Source organism: Giraffa tippelskirchi, chromosome 12 (assembly GCF_054371585.1).
Source record: "Giraffa tippelskirchi isolate mGirTip1 chromosome 12, T2T-mGirTip1v1.2.pri, whole genome shotgun sequence".
Lineage (NCBI taxonomy): Eukaryota > Metazoa > Chordata > Mammalia > Artiodactyla > Giraffidae > Giraffa > Giraffa tippelskirchi.
In genome coordinates, this window is record NC_137286.1 from 90,512,113 (window position 1) to 90,537,731 (window position 25,619).

Consider the following 25,619-nt stretch of genomic DNA (forward strand, 5'->3'; position numbering starts at 1 on the left):
ACATTTTAATATGCTTGCTCTTGAAAAAAAAAAAAAACCGCTTCAGTATTTTATGGTAGGAAGTCAATTGCCGCATTAAAAAATTAATGCGTTAGGAAAACATTAAACCATTAGGTCACAATGGATGACAAGCTGAGCCAGCCAGCAAAGAAGCAGCTGCTTGAAAGGGCCCATGTGATGCCAGAAGGCAGGATCACACAACTCAGAGGCAGAATAATCACCTCATTATGCTCCACGCCGGTTACACCCTTACTAGACAGTCATGCTCCTATCTGGACCTCACAGCCTGAGGAAGATGCCAAGAACCCGGCTGGATTCCAATGGGGGGTCAAAGGCAACTAAAAAGCTCAATACTAAGACCAGTGGTTACATCCAAGGAAGCCGTGATTCCCCAGGCTAGAGACAGAAAGGCAGAGACGCAAATGCTCCCACATGCACCTACAGTTTACCCAACAAAAAGAGAGCAAGAACTCATGGGCCTAAAACGCGAAAGGAAGAAGCCGGATTATGTATGACGGGCTCAGGGAGTTCCGGGCGCCCACGGTGCAGATCAACAGCCTGGGAAGAACGCAGAGGCCTCTCTGGTGATCTCAGGGAGGCAGGAAGAATCTACCCCACCTTTTTTTCTATATGGTGGCCACATGAATGCCAGGACTGAGCTTTCTTGAATTCAAGATTCAGAAATGACACTAGTAAAGCAAAACTAGTATCACCTGTGTTTTTAAAAACGTACCAAGTAAAACCTGGACGTTGCCATGCTACAACAAACTCACTGAAAAACTGGGCTGAAGGACCACTTCGTCTGCTGCAGTTCACCTTCCACAACTTTACAGAAGCCATCTAAAACCTCAGAAGTTTGCTTAAAATGAAAGTCATCGGACAGCTGTTCCAAGGGGAGCCTGAAGTGTTTAGTAACTTTCACCTGCTTTATGTACTTCTGCTCGGAAATTAAGAAACAAATCATTTGAAACTCAGTATGTGGCACAGCCCTACCTTTTAGCTTAGAATTAACCACTCCATTTCCCACAAACAGAAGAAGCTGAACTTGTTGCCACTTTACCTTCAGTGCTGAGAAGAACATGGGGTCCACTCCCATAACTAAGACTCTTAATCTTCTTTCCACATAAGGCTTCCAGCTTTTTGGGTACAAGTGTACTCTGGTTATCTCCAGTTCCTAGACAGTTACTGTAGTTCAGTCCAAACACAAAGACCTGGGAGACAAACAGTTCTGAGTCACTTGGCCTACAGCTACACAAAGGGTCCCTTCTCCACCCTGAACATAAGACGCACTTCAGCTCAGCTTGACCGCTCAGCAGATAGGTAGAGACTGATGACGGCTGTTAAAATTCAACCTCTGCTGCCTACTTAAGTTTTATAATGTTTGGCTGTACCGTGAAACTCAATGGTTGGTTGGCATCACTGACTCAACAGAGATGAGTGTGAGCAAACTCCGGGAGATGGTGAAGGACAGGGAAACCTGGCGTGCGGCAGTCCAGGGGATCAGACACGACTAAGCTGCTGAGCAACAACAAGCAATGAAACTCGAAGGGCAGCAGGGATGAGGGGTATTCAATCAAGAAACTGAAGGAAAAGACAAATTACATCAAAAACACACCATCTTTTTGGATTTCAGGTTCTCTTTCTGCCCTACTTTTTTCTCAGACTACACACGGCAGACTCAACCTCCCGGAAAGCCCTAGAACAAGGCTCTGGGGTTCGGGAGAGGCCCACCTCATCGCTGTCAGTGACGTAGAGCGCTTCGTTGGCTGAGGTGCCGAAGACACAAGCTTTCCGGATGGATGCGATCTCCTGAGGCGACAGCAGAGTGAAGATGGGCCACTTTCCCACGTCCACCATGACTCTGGCGTCAAGTTATTCCTACAAAGGAGCCGACATCTCTGCTGTAACAAACAAAGAGGGTTCCAGAAGAGATTGGTCACTCACTGAAACAGAAAAAGACCACGTTGATAAAGAGGAAACAGAAGCTATTTCGGAATAAACCACCTACTTTCGGTTAAATGGATGCCTCACGTTCCCCAGCACAGTGTCCAACCCTTCCTCCACCTTCAAAGATGTGCCTTTTCCTGTAACGAGAAGAACCACAGGCTAGAACCGGCTCTCTGTCTTGACTGCTTACAAGTCAGGGCTCATCAGTCGCGAACATGTTTTATGTGCAATCTGACAGCGGATAAATGGAGAAAAGACATGCCAACTAGTGAAATCAAGGTCTCATCAGGTATTTCTGCCTCCAGGGTAATGAGATAAAGTTAAAGGTTACAATATTCATTTGTCTAAGAGAGTTAATTCTCAACTAGGAGTGTGAGTGCGTGTATGTGTGTTATAAAAATCAGAATCATTTATCTTTACCTTCCCACTCTCCACTACTGCCCCCTGCTGCTGCTAAGTCGCTTCAGTCGTGTCCGACTCTGTGCGACCCCACAGACGGCAGCCCACCAGGCTCCGCCGTCCCTGGGATTCTCCAGGCAAGAACACTGGAGTGGGTTGCCATTTCCTTCTCCAGTGCATGAAAGGGAAAAGTGAAAGTGAAGTCGCTCAGTCGTGTCCGACTCTTAGCGACCCCATGGACTGTAGCCTACCAGGCTCCTCCGTCCACGGGATTTTCCAGGCAAGAGTACTGGAGTGGGGTGCCATTGCCTTCTCCGCTACTGCCCCCAGGATACCCTTAAAGACCCCTGGGTCCCTTGTAGAAAATCACTGCCCAGATGAGTCACTGTTTACTGATAGAAATGGAACATCCCTCAACAGCCTGGAGTGGCAAAAATATTAAAAAGCAGTAGCCTAAGATTTACTGGATGAAACCATAAAAGAAAGTACCATATTCAATGCATAATTTATATGACTATTTTTTCTACATATACACAGACCACATTGCATTTCACACTGAGATATGTTACATGCAGTTCAGCTCAGTTCAGTCGCTCAGTCGTGTCTGACTCTTTGCGACCCCATGAATTGCAGCAAGCCAGGCCTTTCTGTCCATCACCAACTCCCGGAGTCTACCCAAACCCATGTCCATCGAGTCGGTGATGCCATCCAACCATCTCATCCTCTGTCGCCCCCTTCTCCTCCCGCCTCCAATCCTACCCAGCATTAGGGTCTTTTCCAATGAGTCAACCCTTCGCATGAGGTGGCCAAAGTATTGGAGTTTCACCTTCAACATCAGACCTTCCGATGAACACCCAGGATTGATCTCTTTTAGGATGGACTGATTGGAGCTCCTTGCAGTCCAAGGGACTCTCAAGAGTCTTCTCCAACACCACAGTTCAAAAGCATCAATTCTGCGGCGCTCAGCTTTCTTCACCGTCCAACTCTCACATCCATACATGACCACTGGAAAAACCATAGCCTTGACTAGACGGACTTTTGTTGGCAGAGTAATGTCTCTGCTTTTAAATATGCTATCTAGGTTGGCCATAACCTTCCTTCCAAGGAGTAAGCGTCTTTTAATTTCATGGCTGCAGTCACCATCAGCAGTGATTCTGGAGCCCAAAAAAATAAAGTCTGACACTGTTTCCACTGTTTACCCATCTATTTCCCAGGAAGTGATGGGACCAGATGCCATGATCTTAGTTTTCTGAACGTTGAGGTTTAAGCCACCTTTTTCACTCTCCTCTTTCACCTTCATCAAGAGGCTCTTTAGTTCTTCTTCACTTTCTGCCATAAGGGTGGTGTCATCCGCATATCTGAGGTTATTGATATTTCTCCCGGCAATCTTGATTCCAGATTGTGTTTCTTCCAGCCCAGCGTTTCTCATGATGTACTCTGCATACAAGTTAAATAAGCAGGGTGACAATATACAGCCTTGACGTACTCCTTTTCCTATTTGGAACCAGTCTGTTGTTCCATGTCCAGTTCTAACTGTTGCTTCCTGACCTGTATACAGGTTTCTCAAGAGACAGGTCAGATGGTCTGGTATTCCCATCTCTTTCAGAATTTTCCACAGTTTATTGTGATCCACACAGTCAAAGGCTTTGGCATAGTCAATAAAGCAGAAATAGATGTTTTTCTGGAACTCTCTTGCTTTTTCGATGATCCAGCGGATGTTGGCAATTTGATCTCTGGTTCCTCTGCCTTTTCTAAAACCAGCTTGAACATCTGGAAGTTCACGGTTCACGTATTGCTGAAGCCTGGCTTGGAGAATTTTGAGCATTACTTTACTAGCATGTGAGATGAGTGCAATTGTGTGGTAGTTTGAGCATTCTTTGGCATTGCCTTTCTTTGGGATTGGAACGAAAACTGACCTCTTCCAGTCCTGTGGCCACTGCTGAGTTTTCCAAATTTGCTGGCATATCGAGTGCAGCACTTTCACAGCATCACCTTTGAGGATTTGAAATAGCTCAACTGGAATTCCATTACCTCCACTAGCTTTGTTCGTAGTGATGCTTTCTAAGGCCCACTTGACTTCACATTCTAGGATGTCTGGCTCTAGGTGAGTGATCACACCATCATGAGTATCTGGGTCGTGAAGATCTTTTTTGTACATGCACAAGGATAAGCCAATTCACCCTCATCATGGTGTCAGAGTTGATAATTACAGCCTTCAGGCAAGTAGCAATCAGCTTAAAGAGCATCCTATACAAGGTAGAGATGTGTACCAATTTCCCTAAAACTCTACATTTGATCCGTTCAAGAAGTTTCACACAAAGAATCTTGGTGATAGCTCCAATTCTCTGAGGGTTCAAAAGTATTTCTAGAAATTCCAGGGGGCTGCACGAAGCACACAAATCTATCAAGCCACGTGAGTTTCCACTCTGGCTCTCACCTCTGGAAACTGAAATAGAATCAAAGAGTTGATAGACACAACCAGGGTTTCCTAATGAGGCACAGAACTCTTGAGGGTCCTTCCAACTCACTCTCTTCTCAGATCTCTAAAAACAGACACACGAGTCAAGGTCTTTTTGGCCGCAGCACCTCTGCCAGCAACTATAGGAGAGCCCTGGGTCTTGGGCTTACTTAGCCAGGGCCTCAGTTTCCACCACCCAGGGAGGCTTTTCTCATCAGCACCTGCTTGGATGAGAAGGGTAAGATGCTTGCAATGCCCCAAGGATCACAGTGCATATTCAGTAAGCATTAACCACCACCAGCCCAGGCTGGTTCGTATCATTGCACAGTCGGACCCCTGGACTAACATTTGAATGTTCTGAAAAGCGTGCATGAGGGTATATGTACGTGCACACACACATCTGTGTATGTGTATTGGTGAGAGCACATAAAGGACTTCAGGGAGAGGAAAAACTAACACTTAGGCATGTTAACATTTTTCTGTTTCAGATGGTACAAAAGGATACAGGAAAGTAAGTCTCCCTACCACCCCTCCCTGACCCTCTCTCCAAAGGCAACCGCTACCACAGTTGATTCTAATTCCTTCCAGAGACAGTGCAGACTTAACGGGGCAGGTGTGTGGGTGTGGGTGAGTGGGTGTGAAAGCTTCCCCCTTCCCCTTAATAGTACATCTTTGGAATCATTAACACATGTACATCATCTCTCTTCAGTGGTTCTACAGCACATTTCATTACATGAATTTAACGATTTAAATGTCTCCCACCAGAAATAGATAAGTCACTACCAGTCTGTTGCTAACATGAACAATACTGAAACTACTGCTTGCATACATTACATACATGTCTTTTTAATACATGTTTCTAAGATAAATTCCTACAAGTGGAACAGCAGGGTCAAAATCTAATAGCTCTTTTACCTTTAACAGCTATTTTAAATTGTCCTCTGCTAAAGCAGTACCAATATATTAATATAAAAGAATCATCCACGTACGGCACCACCCTTCACCTGCACCCTTGCTCACAGTGTATTTTCACGTGTCTCAGCTTTGTTTAAACTTGAATTTCTCTTAGGATGAGTGAGGTTGGGAAAATTTTTTAAAAAATAATCACAATCATAGCAACAGCTAACACTTGAATATTGTGTGCCAAATACTGTCCCAAATTATTTTACATTTATTAATTCATTTAATCCTCACTTGACAGACAAGGAAATGGAGACAAAGGGATTTTAAGAGTTTGTTCAAACTAGTAAGTGGAAGATTCGGGACCTGAAGTCATACCACGCAGCCAGCGTGTGCACCCTTCACCTCTTGGTCTCACGTGATTAAGAGACCAGGTGTCATCCTATTATGGTAAAGTCACTATTTTTTCTACTGGACTGTCATTCTTTTCTTAGTTCCTGATTTAGAAGTGTTCTTTGCATGCTAAGAAGACAGTCTTAAAGGCTTTTAGAAGTAACAGAAAAGATGCCCCCCAAATGGTCTGCCTTGTGCCTCTTACAAAACAAGGGGCGAAAAACACAGGAAACAGTGTAGATATCTACAAGCAGGTACATAAATTCCAATAAAATCCAGACACCATTCTTCTAGAACATGAACTAAATCAAAGCCTATATCAAACTGTGTCAAAATTTAATACTTCATGGTAATATACAATTACATTTTAAATGGGGGGGAATAATTATATCAGCCAAAAATGTGATTCACCACCTTTAAAAATTATAACACAAAAGGATATTACCATTCAAAGTCATACAATTTCCTGACAGCCACGCAATTATTCTGAAGTCATTAATCAGTTTACAGGCAGCTCTGCCCTAAGGGTTTGGTAATCTGCTTAAAAAAAAAAAAAAAAAAAAATCAAGCTAACGTGCATAATGATAGCTCATTATACGAACTGAGTTTATGCATGCTAAATTACTTGAAGCTTTATGAGATACTGCTCCAAATGCTGGTAACTTTCGAGTCAATAAAAAAGTCAAAACATATATCTTCCATGCCCACACTCCTCAGAAAAGCAGAAAGCATGACCAATAACCCTAGCCTGGTGGAAAGGACTGGAGTCCTGAGGCCTGGGTTTTAGTCCCAGGTTTATTTTTAATCAATCCATGGGATGTGATAACCTTCCTGAGCCTGGGTTTTCCAAAAGGCTGTTCTGCAAAAATCAACAGTTCAAGATGAAAAGAAGAAGCTTCAGGGATTTCTGAACACACGAGAAAACAAAGGCAGTGACACTAGCCAAGCAAGCAATTTACTCCTGGTAATGAAACCAGCAAGAGCAGGAAGTCAGAAACTAATAAGGATCAAGAACCTGCTGTGCCAGGTAGCTTCACAGACATTATTTCATTTAATCTTCACAATATCCTCACAAGGAAGAGACCATAATCCACACTTACCAGGTAATGGAAGAGGTTCAAAGGTGAAATGACTTCCCAAGGTCACGGGGCAGTCAGGGGCAGTCAGGATTCAACCCCCCACTCCTGAGATTCTTCTTACAGAGAACATCAGTCCTTCAAAGGCTGAACTGCTCCCAACATGGCTTCCTTCCGACTTAACCTTGTCTCAGACATGTACACCAGCATGTTTTCAAAATGCCTCAAATATAAAAGAAATTTACCTCCAAAAAAAAAAAAAATCCATTCCCCAATTCCCCAAAACGCCTCTGTCTGGATTTACCTGGTTAAACCTTGGGAATGTCATTGGTACCTTCATTCTCCCAAAAACCACTGAGAAGGCAGGCCCTGAAGACTACACGTGTCCTTCATCCTCAGAGAGGTCACAAGAGCACGTGACACAAAGGATACCCTTGGGCTGTGGACTAAGGCATCCTGGCCAACTGACAACATGGACAGGGAATCTTCAGAACCGAAACAAGGTTCTCTAAGAGCTCTGTGGAGCTATCAAAACCTAGGACTTGTCCTGTGCTGCCCATGACACAAATCAGTCCTGAGCTTGGGCCAGTGGTGTGTCTTTACTTTGGCAGCACGATGCAAATGTAAATACCACCAGAATTTTCTGATTAGCTCAGAATGACCACCATCATCATGAGTTAGATTACTGTGGTGAGACATTTAATTACTCTTCTTCCTGGGGGCAGTGGTATGTTTGCTGGTTATTAAGAAAATCATACTAAGAAGCGTAATTCTATCAACTTGAAAGACTTAACAATCCACCCTCTATCACAAAATTATAAAGTGCTAATCCAAAAAGTCAAAGCAGGCAGAATCACTAAAAATTAACCACTTAACCTTTTATGAAATCTGTATCAGACATACCAGGTGGCGCTAGTGGTAAAGAACCTGCCTGCCAATGCAGGAGACTAAGAGACACGGGTTCGATCCCTGGGTCAGAAGATCTCCTGGAGGAGGGCAAGGCAAACCACTCCAGGATTCTTGCCTGGAGAATCTCACGGACAGAGGAGCCTGATGGGCTACAATCCATAGGGTCGCAAACAGTCAGACACGACTGAAGCAACTTAGCATACATGCCGAAGAACCCTGTGACTTTCAATGACTGGGAAATACAAGGATCCATCACAGGAAGAGTGGAATTAGTTAGGACAATGCTAATGTCCTATGACATCTACTAACTGTGCCTAAATGTGAAGTAGAAGTATTAACAGTTTTTATCTAACTGTATGGATTTCACTGTAGAGGAACATAAACATAGTTTAACTATGTTTCATTTAAATCATCACTCCAGAGTTTTCAAAAAACAAATCATATGCTTCAAATAGCAACTTGTGAAGTTATTTTACCAATGAATGTATTGAAGATGTGTAACTAATAGGGAAGAATCTTCACACCTATTAGGTTCACTAGATCCACTCAACCTAAGCCACCCTGGATAGGTATCTACCTTGGTAAGTATTCAGCAGTGATTAACCAGGCTGTCTTTTTTGCCTTTTCATACTGTCCATGGGATTCTCCAGGCAAGAATACTGGAGTGGGTTGCCATTACCCCATTACCTCCTCCTTGTCTATGACAAACCTAGACAGCATATTAAAAAGCAGAACTATCACTTTGCTGACAAAGGTCCATCTAATCAAAGCTATCGTTTTTCCAGTAATCATGTACAGATGTGAGAGTTGGACCATAAAGAAGGCTGAGCTCCGACGAATTGACGCTTTCGAACTGTGGTGCTAGAGAAGACTCTTGAGTCCCTTGGACAGCAAGGAGAGCAAACCAGTCAATCCTAAAGGAAATCAACCCTGAGTATTCATTGGAAGGACTGATGCCGAAGTGCCAATACTTTGGCCACCTGATGCGTAAAGAGCTGACTCATTGGAAAAGACCCTGATGTTGGGAAAGATTGAAGGCAAAAGGAGAAGGGGATGACAGGATGAGATGGTTAGATAGCATCACTGACTCAATGGACATGAATCTGGGCAAACTCTGGGACAATGGAGGAGCCTGGCATGCTGCAGTCCATGAGGTCTCAAAAGAGTTGGACACAACTTAGCAACTGAACAACAACCATGACAACCAAGCATCTTAAGGGTGATAGTCCAGTGCTTTTCCACCCTACGTTAGTGTGCACTGCAACGGAGTGAGTGAGTGAGGCCGCTCAGTCGTGTCCGACTCTTTGCGACCCCATGGACTGTAGCCTACCACCATCCATGGGATTTTACAGGCAAGAGTACTGGAGTGGGTTGCCATTTCCTTCCCCAGGAGATAGTCCCAACCTAAGGATCGAACCCGGGTCTCCCACATTGTAGGTAGATGCTTTACTGTCTGAGCCACCAGGGAAGACGCTAACAAAAAGCTAAACTATGTGCTTATTTCCAAGAGAAAAACAAAAATAAACCAAGAAACCCACAAAAACCAAAAGTACTCTGGAAGACTTAGGTATGTAATAAAACAGTATGTACTATGTGAATACAATTTTAAGTATAATGTATACAGAAAAAGAATACAATTTTTTAAGTATCATGTATAATGTACTTCCCTGGAAAGATAGAGGTGATTTTTCTTTTTTTGCTTAACTATATTCCAAATTTCTGTAATACATATTTTGTGATCAAAAATAAGTATTTTAAATGAAAATAAAAGTTTAGTTATCTTAACTATGTTTATCCCCCTAACCTGTTGCAAGTTTTAAGAGGTATTCAATTCACTACCTAGGGAGACAGAATGTTTCCGGCAAATCTGTAAAATGAATTTTTAATATAAACTTAAGTGTAGAAGGTGTGAATGTGAAATGGTACAGCCAACGTGAGTTTGAGTAGGCTCCAGCAGTTGGTGATGGACAGGGAGGCCTGGCGTGCTGCAGTCCATGGGGTTGCAAAGAGTCAGACACAAATGAGCAACTGAACTGAACAGCCAACACGGAAAACATTACGGAAGTTCCTCAAAAAGTCAAACACAGAACTACTATATGATCTAGCAACCCCACTTCTAGGGTATACCCCAAAGATTTGAAAGCAGGGTCTCAGGCAGCTGTACACTAATGTTCAAAGCAACATTATTCACAACAGGATGGAAAATTCAAATGTCTATCAACAGATGAACGGACAGACAAAATATGTATCCACTGGAATGAATAAACATGGATACAATGGAATGTTATGCAGCCTTGAAATGAAATACTAACACACAATAGAATGAACCCTTAAGACATTATGCTAAGTAAAATATGCTAGACACAAAAGAATAGATACTGTATGTGCCCACTTACATGAGCTACCTAGAGTACTCAAATTCAGAGACAGAAAGCAGAAGAGGTTGCCAGGGCCTGGGGGAGGTAGGTATGGGGCGTTAGCAAATAGGATACAGGATTTCGGTAGAGGTGATGAGAAAATTCTGGAGATTGAGAGCGGTGACACTGGCATAACCGTGTGAATGGACTTAATGTCATTAAACTGTATACTCAGAAATGGCCTTAAAATGGTAAATTTAATGTTATGCATAGGAGTCAGACATGACTGAGCGTCTTCACTTTCACGCACTGGAGAAGGAAATGGCAACCTACTCCAGTGTTCTTGCCTGGAGAATCCCAGGGACGAGGGAGCCTGGTGGGATGCCGTCTATAGGGTCGCACAGAGTCGGACACGACTGAAGCGACTTAGCAGCATATTTTAACCACAATTTTTAAAAATCAAAGAAAGGTCCCATGGGCTTCTATCAAGCCTATATTAATAAACTCAAGCATGTATTTTTAAAAGTTTAATGTAGCAGAGTTTCAGAACTAAAAAATAATTTAGGAAAAGTATAGTCATAATTCTGTCTTGGGAAGGCAAGCTCAGATTAGGGAAATTCTGAATGGAACATTTCTACTCATAAAAGAAATATAACCTTCTTAGAACTTTCCAGTACATAAAGAAACTCAAACTAGACCAAACTAATTGCTGTGATAAACAGGTCTTTCCAGGACTTGATTGATAATCATAAAAAATGAGTTGTAATTAGCATGCCCATTATGATAAACAGTTACTTGTGAAGTTCAACAAGATAGTGATTTTTTTTACATTATTTTTAGCAATTATTTTATTTAGGAAATACTTTCTCATAAATAGCACTGATATGTTCAGAATGAAGTACCATTCATTGTACATTAATAGGTGAATCAAATTTTTTTGGCTATATGGATATAAAATAAGCATGAAAGAACAAGACAAATGGAAGCAGATACTAGAAGAGTTTAACCCTCTCAAGGGCTTCCTTTATGGTTTAGCTGGTAAAGAATCTGCCTGCAATGCAGAAGACCTGGGTTTGATCCCTGGGTTGAGAAGATCCCCTGGAGAAGGGAAAGGCTACCCACTCCAGTATTCTGGCCTGGAGAATTCCAAGGACTGTATAGTCCCTGGGGTCACAAAGAATCAGACACGACTGAGCGACTTTCACTTTCATGCTTTCAAAGGATAATATGCCAACCTACTCAGATCTCTGTATTATCTCTGCCACTAGAAAATATGTCCTAAAAAAAAAAAGAATATACATCCTGTGTTGCCACAGACTGACTCTGTATGCATTAGTATCACAGATCTGTATCACATTCCCTTGGGCTGGTTTTTCCTAGCGACTGGCACTGTCCCTCAGAGTTGGTGGCATGGGCAAGAAAAGGTTGTTTCATTGTATGCTCTGAAAGCAAATTAAATCAAGAGGACAGACACAGACCTTCCAATTATAGAAACCTGCATTAGACCTGGAGACTGAGGAGTACGCAGCAGCCAATCTTCTGATCCCTCTGAGAGCATGTCTGTTTTCCTTTCCCCTAAGAACCAAGTGTTAAGGGAGGGTGAGGGGAAGGTGTTGTTTTACTGATCTAGCAGAAATATATTTGAAAATGTTTATAGAGTTTTTTTAAAAAACAGGAAATGGAGGAAAATAATACAGGAAAACTTTCATACTGAAAGTTTCTGATGAAATAATGGTCTCAATACTAAACGATACCAGAAATTTAGGGTTGCCTTGTAAGCCAGCCCTTGGCTTCCACAAAGACCTCAACCCCCGAACTCTGCCCAGATATATTTGGCACAAAAGAGACTGATGTCACCCATGGGACTTCACACCCCGCCCCCCCCAACCCGTCTTCTGCTCACCTGAAAGCTTGCTAAGGAAAAGAGATTATAACAGAGTGAGAAACCCAGAACTGGTTAGCTCCAAGACTCTGACTTCTCTGGCTGGTGTTATCCTCGGGGCATGAAGTGAGATTGTATCACCCTTTATCAGGGAAGCTGATATCCTCACAGGAAACAGGAAGGACTCTGAGTGTTGGAACAATCCATCTAAAATGGCCTATGTGTTCCTCAGCATACCAGCCATAGCCAGGTTTAGACGACATCCAGAAACAGTCATGGCAAATATGAAAAATGATTTTTTTAATTGAAAAAAATTCAGAGCACTTATATATAAACTGAAGATCCCTAGTAAAGGTTTCTCTATTTTCATAAACTGGATGGGTGATGATTTTAATTATCAGTTTAGTTGCTAGGCCATCTTAAAGTAGGGCTTTATTTATAGTTAATGAGCTACTGATAAAGTCTATGATGTCTTACAAGAAAGCACTACCATCTGATAATGTCAACAAAATGATAATATATATTCATTCTTCTGACCCCACATACCAATAATGCTGGGGAAAATCATAAAGCAGTACAATCATGACCCCTGCCTCCGAGAAACTTTAGGACTAATGGAAAGCCAATCCTAGTTAAGTGAAAAACTAAAACGCAAATACAAGTGGAAAAACTAAGTAAGCAATGAGACAAACACGCCAACACACAGGCCAGGTGATACCTGTAAATGGAAAAAATCATGTGCACATGTTATAACTATTATAAAAATTACATCTCCCAGAAACCGGTTATATGAAGTTTCAGAAGTCAAATTCTCTCCAGCATATGACAAAATGAAAGCATTTCCTCAGTGAAGCCCATCCAGGTTTCCTGCAGGAACGAGTGTTTTTTTATAGCCTCCTTTTGTCACCAGTGTAACTTCCCATTTGAACATTAAGGAATGTTCAATTGAAGATTTAGGGCGTGGCCATCTTTCCCCATTTTTGAGTACATTATATTTCAATTCTAAGAAGACTTTCAAACAGAGGAATTCTAGGGCTGGGGGTAAACTTTTCTGAAGCACAATTTTATAACTTGTTGTGTCTTGTATCTATGCTACAATACAAGCAATTCAAAAAACCTCTGAAGTTACAGAAGAGCCACATGTTACGATTTTCTTCCACACTTATTCTGACGAGCTTTCTGAGACCCAGCAGATGCTACAACACTGATCTTGACACCAAATGTGTTTCCCAGGTCCAGACAAGCCTCCAGAGAATGAGCCCAAAAATCTTTTAAATAAAAAAACACTTTTGTCATGTAATTATTTTATACTGTTAGGTTAATCATGTTTCCATCATGGCTTGCAATTGTAATTATCTTTTACTTTTTGGTCTGGTTATTAATTGATGAAAATTGGTAAATATCTCTTATACTGTGAAAAAAAAGTTACTTAAAATCATTTAACCCAGATTTTCACAAATTCACTTGCACACAGAACCCTTATACAACAAGATAATACACATAAGAAATGGTAATAATTACCTTTCCCAGGTGCCTTTATCCTGGGAAAGAAAGGGCAGTGGCTAAAAAATTCAAGTCAAATTAGTAAGAAATTAAAAACAACTATAAAATAATAAATTGGTATTCTTTTTACTACTTCACCCTTTAAAAAAATACACTTTAAAACTATTTCATCTATTCTCTGATATAAGTCTTGCAAAGAAGCAAAGTTTCAGAGACTGGCTGAGACACTGATATTGAAACAGCTGGAACAACTGTCGTTCACTTCTCTTTTCTGCAATATTACTGTACAGCAAGAATGAAAACAGGAGACAGAAATGGCAACCTACTCCAGTATCCTTGGCTGGGAAAGCCCATGGACAGAGGAGCGTGGTGGGCTGCAGTCCATGGGGTCTCAGAGTCGGACACAACTGAGTGACTCTCACTCAAGAATGAAAGAGTGAGAAAGAATGCCCCGAATACTTGACAAATTCCACAAAGACTATGGGACCCTAAGAATGAAGTGTTCTCCAAAGGAGTTTCTGCCATCCCTCACCAAGGCCTCTGTGCAGGTGACAAGGTAATCCTCCTACCTTCATTGAAAGGCTGCGTGACTGCTCTCTTCCAATTTCCTAACGCTTACTGCTATTCCCTTTGGCCTCATCAGCTTCATTCAAGTCCAGTACTCATTGAAGAAGACAACTGTTAGTTCTCACCCACCAACAGGTTAGCTGATTCGAAGTTCAATGTGCAATAATGGCCTCAGGAAGCGATTCTTAAGCCTCATCCTCCAAGAGGTTGCACTCATGTCATTGCACAGAAGCTTGAGGCAATTCTAGGACGCCTGGGAATCTGACAGCCCATTCATTTTAAGTGAGGAAATCATTTTACAGAAGCCACATGCTCAGGTCAGCAAAGCAAACCAGCCAAGTGGACACAGTACTAGCAACAAAAGAGGGTAACGTTCAGGGCTGTGAAGCCATGCTGCTTTCACGACATACTTTTATTTTCAAAAGGAAACCAGAAATCTCCATGACTACAAATAATTTTTTTCTACGCTTCTATTCTTTGTTGCATCAAGCATGCAGACTTAGCAAAATAGGCTGCATAAAAATAGACGAGTGAATAGTTAAAAAAATGGATGGGCCAAGTTCAAATCTATTTCTGGTGTCATGAACCTCTCCTCCAGGGACATCTCTAAAATGATTTCACCTACTACTCTCCACTGCATGAAGAGTATCCCTGAGCCCTGTGATGGCCTAAAGCCAAACTACAATTCCAGCAATGGATGGGCAGAAGCACACTATATTCACTCTGTAAGTGTTTACTGGACATCCTCTAGGTAAACAAGACACAGAGCCAATCTCACCCCCAGCAGAACTTCATGGAATCGGGGCGGCGGTTTCAAGGCACAGAAATAGATGCTAACCACAGCATGACCACGCTTGCTGCAAAGAGCTTGTTGCTATTCAGCCACTCAGTCGTGTCCGACTCTTTGCGACCCCATGGGCTGCAGCAGGCCAGGCTTCCCTGTCCTTCACCATCTCCCAGAGCTTGCCTGAACTCACACCCATCGAGTCCGTGATGCCATCTAACGGTCTCACCCTCGGTCACCCACCTCTCCTCCTGCTCTCAATCTTTCCAGGCATCAGCGTCTTTTCCAGTGAGTCGGCTCTTCGCATCAGGTGGCCACAAAGCTTAGTCCATCCCAAAGAGCAATGAGTAACCACCAAAGGAACTTAAGCACGGAAGCGGCGTGATCAGATGTCTGTGGAGGAAACTTCGAGAGAATGTCAAGACTAGATGGGGATGACGGAGAAGACACACCCAGGGCCTAAGGTGGCTGCGGTAACCAGGGAACAAAGAATGGAAGTCTATGCCGGGGAAACAGAAGTGGAGAAAACAACCCAGAGACAGATTCAAACGCATTCTGTAACTGACTGAATGGGAGGAGGAAGCTCCGTAAGGGAAAGGCAGAGCCAAGGCTCACACTCAGATGCTCGGCTCAGGCAATGAGGGATCTGCAACAACCACTCGCGACGGGAGAGAACGGGAGAGAATGCAGCAAGTTTCAGGGGGAGATGAGGAATTCTACTCTGGGCATTTTAGCTACCTGTGGGATATCAAAGTGGGTATGTAGAATAGACAGATTTATAAATCTGAAGATCAAGAAAGAGATCTGTATAGATATGCACACATATGTATAACCAAATCACTTTGCTGTACACCTGAAACTAACACTGCAAATCAACTCTACTTCAAAAAAATAATAATAATAATTTTAAAAAGAAAGAGATCTGGATTGGAGACTTGGAAATTTGGCATGAGATCACTCAGGAAAAAGCATGTGGAGTAAGAAGAGAAGAGGGTTTTGGACGGAACTCAAAGGAACTCCAACAGCAAAGGGAAAGCCAGGGCTTCACGACAGAGGCGGGAGGAAGAGGCAGGGCAGCAAGAAAACCAGGAGGGTGTCACAGAAGCCCAGGGACACAAAGGAGGCAGTGTCCGGGTCGAATGCTGCTGAGAGGCCAAACAAGGTGAGGACTGAGAACGGTCTGTTGGATTTACCAAAAATTATTGGCAACTGTAAGAATAAGTCTCCTCAGGGAGGCCGTGGGTGAATAAGGCCAGGTTGCAATGGTTTGAGAGCATGTGAAAGGTGATGAAAAGGAATTTAAAAGGTCGGAGAACCTGAGGTTGGAGGTAATTTCCTTCTTGATTGCTCTCTCTTGGCTACTGAGAGTTTGCATTTTTCAGTTCCACCAGCAATGTAGAGGGTTCCAGCTTCTCCATCTGATTGTCTGTCTTTGTCATTATAATCACCCTAGTGGGTGTGAGGTGGTATCTCCTGGGTTTGATTTGCACCTGAGCGCATTCTCTTTCATCAATTCTCCCTGTGAACGAAGAGGGAAGGCTTTCTGTTGAGAGTAAGAAGGGAGGTAGCAGCGAAAGACGGAGCGAACCAATAAGGGCAGGACGTCCCTGGAGGTCACCTTCCAATGCAGGGGGTGCAGCTTTGATCCCTGGTCGGGGACCTAAGATCCCACATGCCTCATGGCCAAAAAACCAAAACATAAAACAGAATCGATATTGAACAAATTCAATAAAGACTTTAAAAAAAAAAGGTATACATCAAAAAATCTTAAAAAGGGGGGGGGCGGGGGTGGAACTGTCTGAAGCAGCCACCAGGGATGACGGGAAAGAACACTGACCAGGGAACCCTAAAAAGATGCTACACGGAGTCCAGTGGGAGGTGGGGACTGTAAGTCTATACAAGCACTCATCTGATCTCCAATGAGATTTTCTTCTCCAGAAAAGAGGGTTTTTTAGATTTTTTTTGTTTTTAACTGAACCAGAATTGGAATGAAAAGCTGCTCAGATGATTTTTTTCATTTAAAGACAATAAGGGGACTTCCCTGGTGGTCCAGTGGCTAAGACTTCCCAATCCCAGTGCAGAGGGCTGGGGTTCCATCCCTGGTCAGAGGACTATTAACAGATTCCACGTGCCACAACTAAGATCCTGTAGGCCAAGACTAAGAACCTGCATAGCCAAATAAATAAATAATTTTTTTAAAAGGCAATAAGAACTGCCCCTGAAAAATCCATCAGTGGTTTTTTGAAGTCCTATATCATATTCATTAGAAATGACAGCTTGCATACAATTCATTCTCCTTGACCCTTGAAAGCAAAGCACTTCCCAGACTTGTGTTCACTGCAGCAGATCTTGCATCTGTACTTAGGACTACAATCATAATGATGATGCTACATTCATCAAGTGGTAAACTTCAAGGAACACCACACATCCAACATCTCAACAATGGGCAATTCCTCTAAAACATGTCAGACACCGCTATCACCAAGTGTTAACTTAGGACTGATAATAACAATCACATATACAAATAATAACCAATTACATAAAAGAAACTGTCTTTTGACTTAACCATCATCTAGTGGAGTACAAGATATAGCCAGCCATGTGCTGTGCCGTGCTTAGCGGCTCAGTCGTGTCCGACTCTTTTCGACCCCATGGACTGTAGACCACCAGGCTCCTCTGTCCATGGGAATTCTCCAGGCAAGAATACTGGAGGGGGTAGCCTATCCCTTCTCCAGGGGGTCTTCCCAACCCAGGAATTGAACCGGGTCTCCTGCACTGCAGGCAGATTCTTTACCAGCTGCGCAACCAGGGAAGCTCAGACATAGCCATAGTCTTCATTAAACTGTTCTTAATTCAATTAGTGCATCCCTATATAATAAAGATGTAATTAACTGAGAGACTTATCTTTAAAGTGTGCCACTGAGTATGTTGACCACAATCTTGTGCTCATGGATCCTATCTTGGGATCCCTTACACGTGAACCAGATTCATACCCAGGGCTTCACTGCACAAGGCGCTATGCTGTTTCAGTTATCTGTGGCTGAGTAACATGCCATCCCAAAACTCGGTGGCTTAAAACAACAGCAATTTGTTATTTCACTCAATTCTGTGTTTTAAGCGGGCTCAGCTGGGATCGCAGGCACTGGGCGCTTCAATGGGGTTGAAACAGGCCAGGCCTTGTTCACATAAACTCTCTCAGATGGTCTTTCTCCACCTAGTCTAGCTCAAGCCTCTATACCAGCTGTCGGCCCCCAAGAGAGCAAATGCTCAAGCTGCCAGGCTCTTAAAGACTGTGTCCAGAATTGACACATAGCACTTCCACCACATTTACAGGTCAAAGCAAGTGACGTGGAAAGCCTAGGTTCAGAGGGAGAAAAAACAGACTCCATCTCTTGAGGGGAGGAGGGGCGGTAGTGGAGGGATGGGAGAAATTGCTGGCAGTCACCTCTGGAACACTCTTCCACTGCTGTAGACAGCTATTACTGACTGTTTTCAAGATACCACTTGAGTTCAGGATCGAAGCACTAGAGAGGGTATAGACTTTGTCTATTTCCAAAACCCAAACTTTTTCTTAAGCATCAAAAAGAATATTTGGGGAAAAATATTCTTTTTCCCCCTTGGGATGCTAAGCTCACAAAAGCCACGGAATCTTCTCTTCTGGGACTGTGGGATGGAGATAGACCATCAGACTTCAGGAATGGTCTGAGTATAATCTTCCCTAGATGGGATTCATCATTTTCTGAAGTCATTTCACAACGTACAATATATAACATATGCATGGATATGATCTCATTTTTTAAAATGTATCTGTACTAAATAAACATATAAAGAGAGGTCTCCCCAGCTATTTTAACTCTTTCTATACAAACTCAAAAATCAAATAGATTTGGCTAAGTACTTCAATACTCGAACTTGCTACTGGCTCTCCTAGGCTCAGGAGTGGACTAAATTTGAGTATCACAGTACCTTTTACAATATGAAATCTCATTATCTGAACAGGGTAACATCCAGTATATCTGTTCTGTAAAAAGAACTTATAAGGGGATATATGTATACATATAGCTGATTCACTTTGTTGTATGGTAGAAACTAATGCCACATTGTAAAGTAACTATACTCCAAAAAAAGTTTGTTTTTTAAAAGGACTTACACCCAAAATATTAACTTGTTCTCTTTAGATGATATAAATTACAGATGATGTACATTCTTCTTTAAGTGTCTGCCTGCACTCGACATTCCTTGAGGGTCCAAACCTTGTTATCCATGCCTGTCTTACTGTTTAATGCAGTACACACAGAAGGAACAGCGTAATAATGAAAATAAAGGTCTTTCACTTCCCTTCTGTTTCATCTTCCCCACTCTGACTTTCAGATAAAGGAGGACACTGTCTCAGACTTCCCAGCTTGAACTGTTGATTATTAAGATGAAGCCAAGCTTTTGTTGGACATAGAACATAGAGGCAACTCTTTAATTTTAAAGAATTTTTTTTAAGAGGCAAACTTGGTAGCACTGATTTTTATAGCTACCTGGTTTCTGAAGTTCTCAGAACTTGATCGTTTGGATCACATAAAAATCACTGCAGAAGAAATCTCTTTAAAGATGAATACCCTTCCTCTTCAACAGAAACGCCGGGAGGGCAGGAAAAAAGGACTAGTCTAGAAGTATTAATAAATGGACTGGTATTTGCACAATGGATTAAAAGATATCCATTCCACAGATTAACTGCCATATTAATAGACTCTAAATATACCTAGTCAATCCTGAAGGCAGTCTAAAGAGGTGAAATTCACCAGTGCTCACTACAAATAGATACTTGCTAAAATTTAAAGCACACCACACACTGCTGTCAGGGTTAAATGATTTTCCCCATTCCTTTCAGCATTATATACCTTGATACTTTCATGTTACCAGCCCACAACACACACCAGCTTCAGAAACTCAGTTTTTGCCTCCAAGAGCTATAATCCTCCCTACAAAAAGAATAGGCCAAAACCAAATAAGACTATGAATCTGGGTTTGCTTAAGTGTTATGATACTGCTTTATAAAACTGTAATCCCCAGATGCAGAGTTCTGCAGCAGATGATTTCGGAGTGTCTTACGTGCAAATAAACATAAAAAGTCACTTACAAGAGCAGAGTAGAGCGTGCCTAGACGGTCATCTTAAATAGAGCAGACAGGTTAACCGAGGCAGGACTAGAGAAATGTCTTTTCATTCGGTTCATCGCACTCCTGGACCAAAGTCCCTATTAAATAAAACCCCTGTGGTGGACTCCGCGTTGTGGGGGAAAGGGAGACGGTGCCGAGTATGGCGACCTACTGAGGCTTAGGAGCAGATGCGAAGATCTTGGCAAGGGCCGAGGGAGGACCGGGAGAGTCGGAGGAAGTCTCCTCTCGCCCAGACAAGCGCCCAGAGCAGTGCAAGACTTCAGCTCCAAGCAAAACCTCGTCTCCGCAGCTCCCGAAAGAGAGGGAGCCGGGAAAACTTTCCAGAGCTGCTCCCCCACCCTGTCCCTCCACCTCCTCCTCGGATGAAACGCTAGCAGAGGCGCTAACGGTGCGGGGCCGACCGCCCCATCACCCGCCTGGCCGCAGCGCCGGGTGGACCGGGGGCCCGGGGGCCCGGGGACCCGGGGACCCGGGTCGGGGGGAGCGCGCAGGAGGAACGGGGCGCGCCGGCCGGGCCCGCGGGGAAGGCGGAGCAAGGGGAAGGGGCCTCCGTGCGCTCGAGCCCGCACCCAGCCTCCCCGTCCCGCCGGGGTACCTCAGAGGCCAGCCGCGGCCGCGCACCTTCCCACCAGGCCCAGCCGCCGGGACCTCAGAGGCGTCGGGGCCCGAGAACCTCCGGCGAGTGGCGGCCGAAGGGGCGGAGCTGGAGGGGGCGCCGGGGGCCGGGCCGCCGGGTCACGCGGGCCGGGCCGCCTCACGTGACGCCGCCGCCCGCCCGCCCGCCGGCCCCGGGCAAATCCGCGCTCCGGGCGGGCTGGGAGCCCGGAGGCTCTCGGCCCCGGGCCAGCGGGCGCGGGGCTCCCCGAGAAGCCGAGTGGCCGTCCGAGGCCAGCCCCCAGGCTCTGCAGAGAGTCCGGGTCGCGCTCGGTGACTGCCGGCACTCGCAGCGGCTTTGTCCTGCCTTTCTGCTCCCGCCGCCCTCGCTCTGGATGATTGGCCGTGGGGAGGGGGCCGTCCAGCCACCCGAAAGGGACCTAAGAAGGACATATTCGGCTGGAAACCCTTCTCCCGGCCCCAAAGCGCGCCTGCCCACGAGGCCGTTACTTAGGGGGTGCTGCCAGGGGCAAAAGGCCAGAGATGTCTCTCCCCCGCACCCCCCAACTCCCAAGCATCGTCTCATTTAATCTACCGGTGGACAAGCACCTAAGGCCCAGGAATGGAGACAGTGGTCCCTCCACCAAGATCAGAAGGAAGCAGGGAGGGAGGTACAGGGCCCCGGGAATGGAAGGAAGGCAGTGGTACCTCGGATGCAGGTTGTCAGGATGGAAAGGGACCTAAGACGGCAAATGACCCTTTATTTGTTTATTTTTGTTATAAATGAAAAAAACTGAGGCCGGGAGTGGGTATGCGACCTGCTGCTCCATCCAGCCTGTCATCTGTTGCGACCACGTGTGTGGTGTGCGTGCGCGTGTGCATGCTCAGTAGTTCAGACTGTCTGACTCTTTGTGACCCCATCGACCCCCAACCCTGCCACGTCCATGGAATTTTCCACGCAAGAATACTGGAGTGGGTTGCCATTTCCTTCTCCAGGGGATCTTTCCCACCCAGGTATCCGAAACTCGTATCTCCTACATTGGCACGCGGATTCTTGACCACTGAGCTACCTGGGAAGGCATTGAGTGCAGTCACCTTTATAAAGTACTGCGCAGCTCTGGGGATACTCTCTGGCTCCACAATATAAAGTCCCAACTTCTTGGCATAACATAAGTTTCCAAGCAATTTTGTTCAAACTTACTTTTCCCGTTTAAATAGGAAGACACACCATTTTTTAAGCATCACCTTGGAGAAGGCAATGGCACCCCACTCCAGTACTCTTGCCTGGAAAATCCCATGGACAGAGGAGCCTGGTGGCCTACAGTCCATGGGGTCGCGAAGAGTCGGACACGACTGAGCGACTTCACTTTTCACTTTTCCCTTTCATACATTGGAGAAGGAAATGGCAACCCACTCCAGTGTTCTTGCCTGGAGAATCCCAGGGATGGTGGAGCCTGGTGGGCTGCCATCTATGGGGTCGCACAGAGTCGGACATGACTGAAGCGACTTAGCAGCAAACAGCTCAGCTAATCTACTAAAAGATGCCTACTCTTCCTCATCTTCCAGGGCTAACAACACTACTCCATGCTCTGGCTGCAGAGAATTCCCGCTTTCCTTGACTGCTCAATTTTCTTTGGATTACTTATTTTTTTCCCCAAGTTGCTTTACTCCTCTTTATGTTTGTTCATTTTTTGGCCTCAGTCTGAGATGCCCTGAATGCCCTCTCCTCCCATAAAGAAAACCAGAGCCCAACAGTAGTTAAAGAAGTAAAAACAGATTTTGATCACAAGCTATTGCCGCAAGGGAATTGAGTCCAGTTCTATAGTGAGGTTTGTTTTCCCCTATTGCAATAGTTGCTGAATAAACTCTTGTTTTTACTGCCTTAACCACTGTCGAGTTCTTGTTATCTTTAACACCCCATATCAGAACATATCAGTCTCCTACTCATCTTTCAAAATCCAGGTCAAAACCCACTCTTGTCCTCCTGCCCTGCATCCTCCACCTGATGAAACAGCAACTGAAGTTCATGCAGAGGTGTCAGCTGTAGTTTTCAGAACCGTGTACCTATTCGGATACATAAATCTCACATTGCTCAAAAAGGTTCCATTCAGTTCTGGTAAGAAGTAAATTATCTATCCCTATCTTCTTTCCTAGATTATAAACTCTTTAAAACAAGACTTCTGGGCTTATTTTGATGCCCTCAGTATCCACTGAGTGATGATCAGTGTGGTAGATCCTCAATACCACTGAGTGAAGGTTTATATAAAGACTCTCAATCTGCACTGAATGAAGTGGCTTGACCCCAAGGTAGCAGCCACTCAGTGAATGTTCTAAAAGAGGTCTACTTTTCTCAAAGACACTGAAGTCAGTTTCTCCTGTAAAAATGTGTTTGAGAAAAAAATGGGAGTTTGAGGTTTGAGTAATCAATATTTCCTGAGCACTCACTGCTTATCATGGGCCAGGTGCTGTGCTTGCAGAATCTTGGAGAATGAAGTTTAGTGAGACATGCTTGTGGATTTCAAGGAAAGTGTAGTTTGGTTATTCCAGTCCAAGATGAAAGTGTGATACAGAATGCTAAATGAATGCAAATGAGCCACCAAAAATTAGACAGGGGGTTAAGAAAAAAGTTCCACCAAATTCAGGTGGACAAGAAGTAGTTAAATGAAGAAGGGAAGGAAAGCCCTTCCAGAAGAGAGAGCAATGTGTTCAAAGATAGGGAGGTCTTAAACAGTGTTATTTATTTAGGAAAAGCGAGTCACCCTGCATAGCTGGACTTGATGACCTTGTTTACACCTGGAACAAAGGACACCTAATCAGGTTAACATTAAGGTACTTGAAAGAATCATATATTTATTAGGACTGTTTACTGAATCAAGTAACTTTCAATCAGACAAATTATAGTTTCACCTAAAATCGGCCTGGGCATTTTTGCTGGGTGATTTCTGTTTTTTCCAGCTCCAAAAGCTCTCTGTAACTGTTATCTAAAAACAGCAAAATTACTTGTTCCAAAGGAGATTATCTTAGGGCCCTCTAAATTTGCCTACAGGGCAAAAGAACTCCATTTACTAGTAGTTCTTTAAGGAAGAAACTGGGCTCCTATCTCCAGAGGTGGGGGCAGGGGGAATACCCCGTCCTGGTGTTCATAGGACTATGCAGGTAAGAAGTGTCTGTCAATAAACTAATTAAATACAGTTCATGCAAGGTTTAAGGTGGGATAGGATGTAGGAGAGCCATTCTAATCACTCTTGGAGGCTTCACAATATCGTTTCAAAAGTTAATCTCTCAGTAAATGGAAACTCGGAACATTATCTTTTGTTTACTCCCTTCCCCTCCACTGTGCTCTATCTATGCCGAGTGGCACTGGGGTCAGGCGTGGGTCAGCCAAACCAGCCCCACTTCCTTCAGCTGGGCTATCTAACGCTTGACTGAATGCACCCCTTACACAATTTTCTTGGCCCAGAAAATCTTCTCAAGGTTCCCTGGGCGGACACGTGTCTTTCACAGGTCACTGGGAAGTTCTTGATATTCAGTGAGCAAAATTAAAAGGGGTTTCACTTACTTCCTTAAACACCTGCATATTATTTCTCCTGAGAGAATGAAAACAGCTGGGAGCACTCAGATTATCTCCTCCTTTTCTTCTCTGCCCCTCTCTCCTGGTTAGTCAAGATTCAGAGAAGTAAACCAGAGAACCACCAACTCTTATTATGGTTAACTAGGGAACATTTAGGTCACTATATAAGATTGCTTACCTGTTTATGTAATACACAATCAGGAAATCTGTCTGGCATTCTCCAAAACAACATCATTCTTTTTGAGACTTGAGATGACATAACTTCTAGGATTGTGCAAATATAATAAAACATAGAATTTATCTAGAGGGAGATTCTTCAATGAGCTTAACCCAGCAGGTGAATGTGATCAGTGACAACAAGCTCTACAACCTCAGTCCTTATTGATCAAACTACCTTGGGGATAATTTCTGCTCTTACAGTTGGGATGAGTAAACATGGCATAAAATGGGAGAAAAGCTTGAGAGAAGCGGTAATGGAGACCTGGAAAAGAATTTTAATTCTAATTCCCTTTCGCCCTCACGCCAGGAACCAGATGAATTCCCTGTGCTCCTCATGCAAACACGTTAAATAAACAAACAAGCACCTTAGCTCTGGCTGAAGGAGATGGCTCCTCTGACTCATATCTTCCCCTGCGCTGAAGCACATGCTTTGCTGAACAGGTGGCATAAAAAGATAAAAGCTGCTTCACTCCCTGGACCAGCCATGAGACCGGGCGTGAGACTGCTGGTGTCAACACCACTCCCACACAAGATCAACTTTGCGTGTACAAGTGATCCAACACACTCGGTTTAGAATTGCTTCCTTGTCCCTGGTCAGATGAAGTGAAGTGAAGTTGCTCAGTCGTGTCCGACTCCTTGTATCCCCATGGACTGTAGCCCACCAGGCTCCTCCATCCATGGAATTTTCTAGGCAAGAGTACTGGAGTGGGTTGCCATTGCCTTCTCCAGGGGATCTTCCTGACCCAGGGATCAAACCTGGGTCTCCCGCGTTGCAGGTAGACGCTTTACTGTCTGAGCCACCAGGGAATCCCGTGGTCAGATGAAAGAGGTTCTTAAATATGAAATCCAATCCAGGAACCACTTTATAGCCAAGGAGGTGGACCAGTGGGCAC

The 25,619-nt window shown here is 44.0% G+C and overlaps 1 protein-coding gene across 22 annotated transcripts in view; it reads right to left on the reverse strand.

The window, feature by feature from the left end:
- Window positions 1-21,026, reverse strand: part of RCBTB1 (RCC1 and BTB domain containing protein 1) — a 51,766-nt gene extending 30,740 nt beyond the window's left edge. For 2 of the 22 annotated variants that reach the window (XM_081547559.1, XM_081547542.1), the window contains exons 1-5: window positions 20,938-21,026; window positions 20,304-20,419; window positions 2,009-2,084; window positions 1,732-1,901; window positions 1,061-1,211 (exon numbers count right to left, since the gene is read on the reverse strand). Coding sequence is in view for 16 of the 22 variants with exons in the window: in XM_081547542.1 (XP_081403668.1) it covers window positions 1,061-1,211; window positions 1,732-1,857 (277 nt within the window). In the remaining 6 variants the exon portion in view is untranslated. Of the gene's footprint in view, window positions 1-1,060; window positions 1,212-1,731; window positions 1,902-2,008; window positions 2,085-15,418; window positions 15,581-16,491; window positions 16,719-20,303; window positions 20,420-20,937 lie in introns of those variants that run through there. The other 20 variants (XM_081547560.1, XM_081547539.1, XM_081547558.1 and 17 more) reach the window with 17 other exon arrangements.
- Window positions 21,027-25,619: the final 4,593 nt, after the last annotated feature.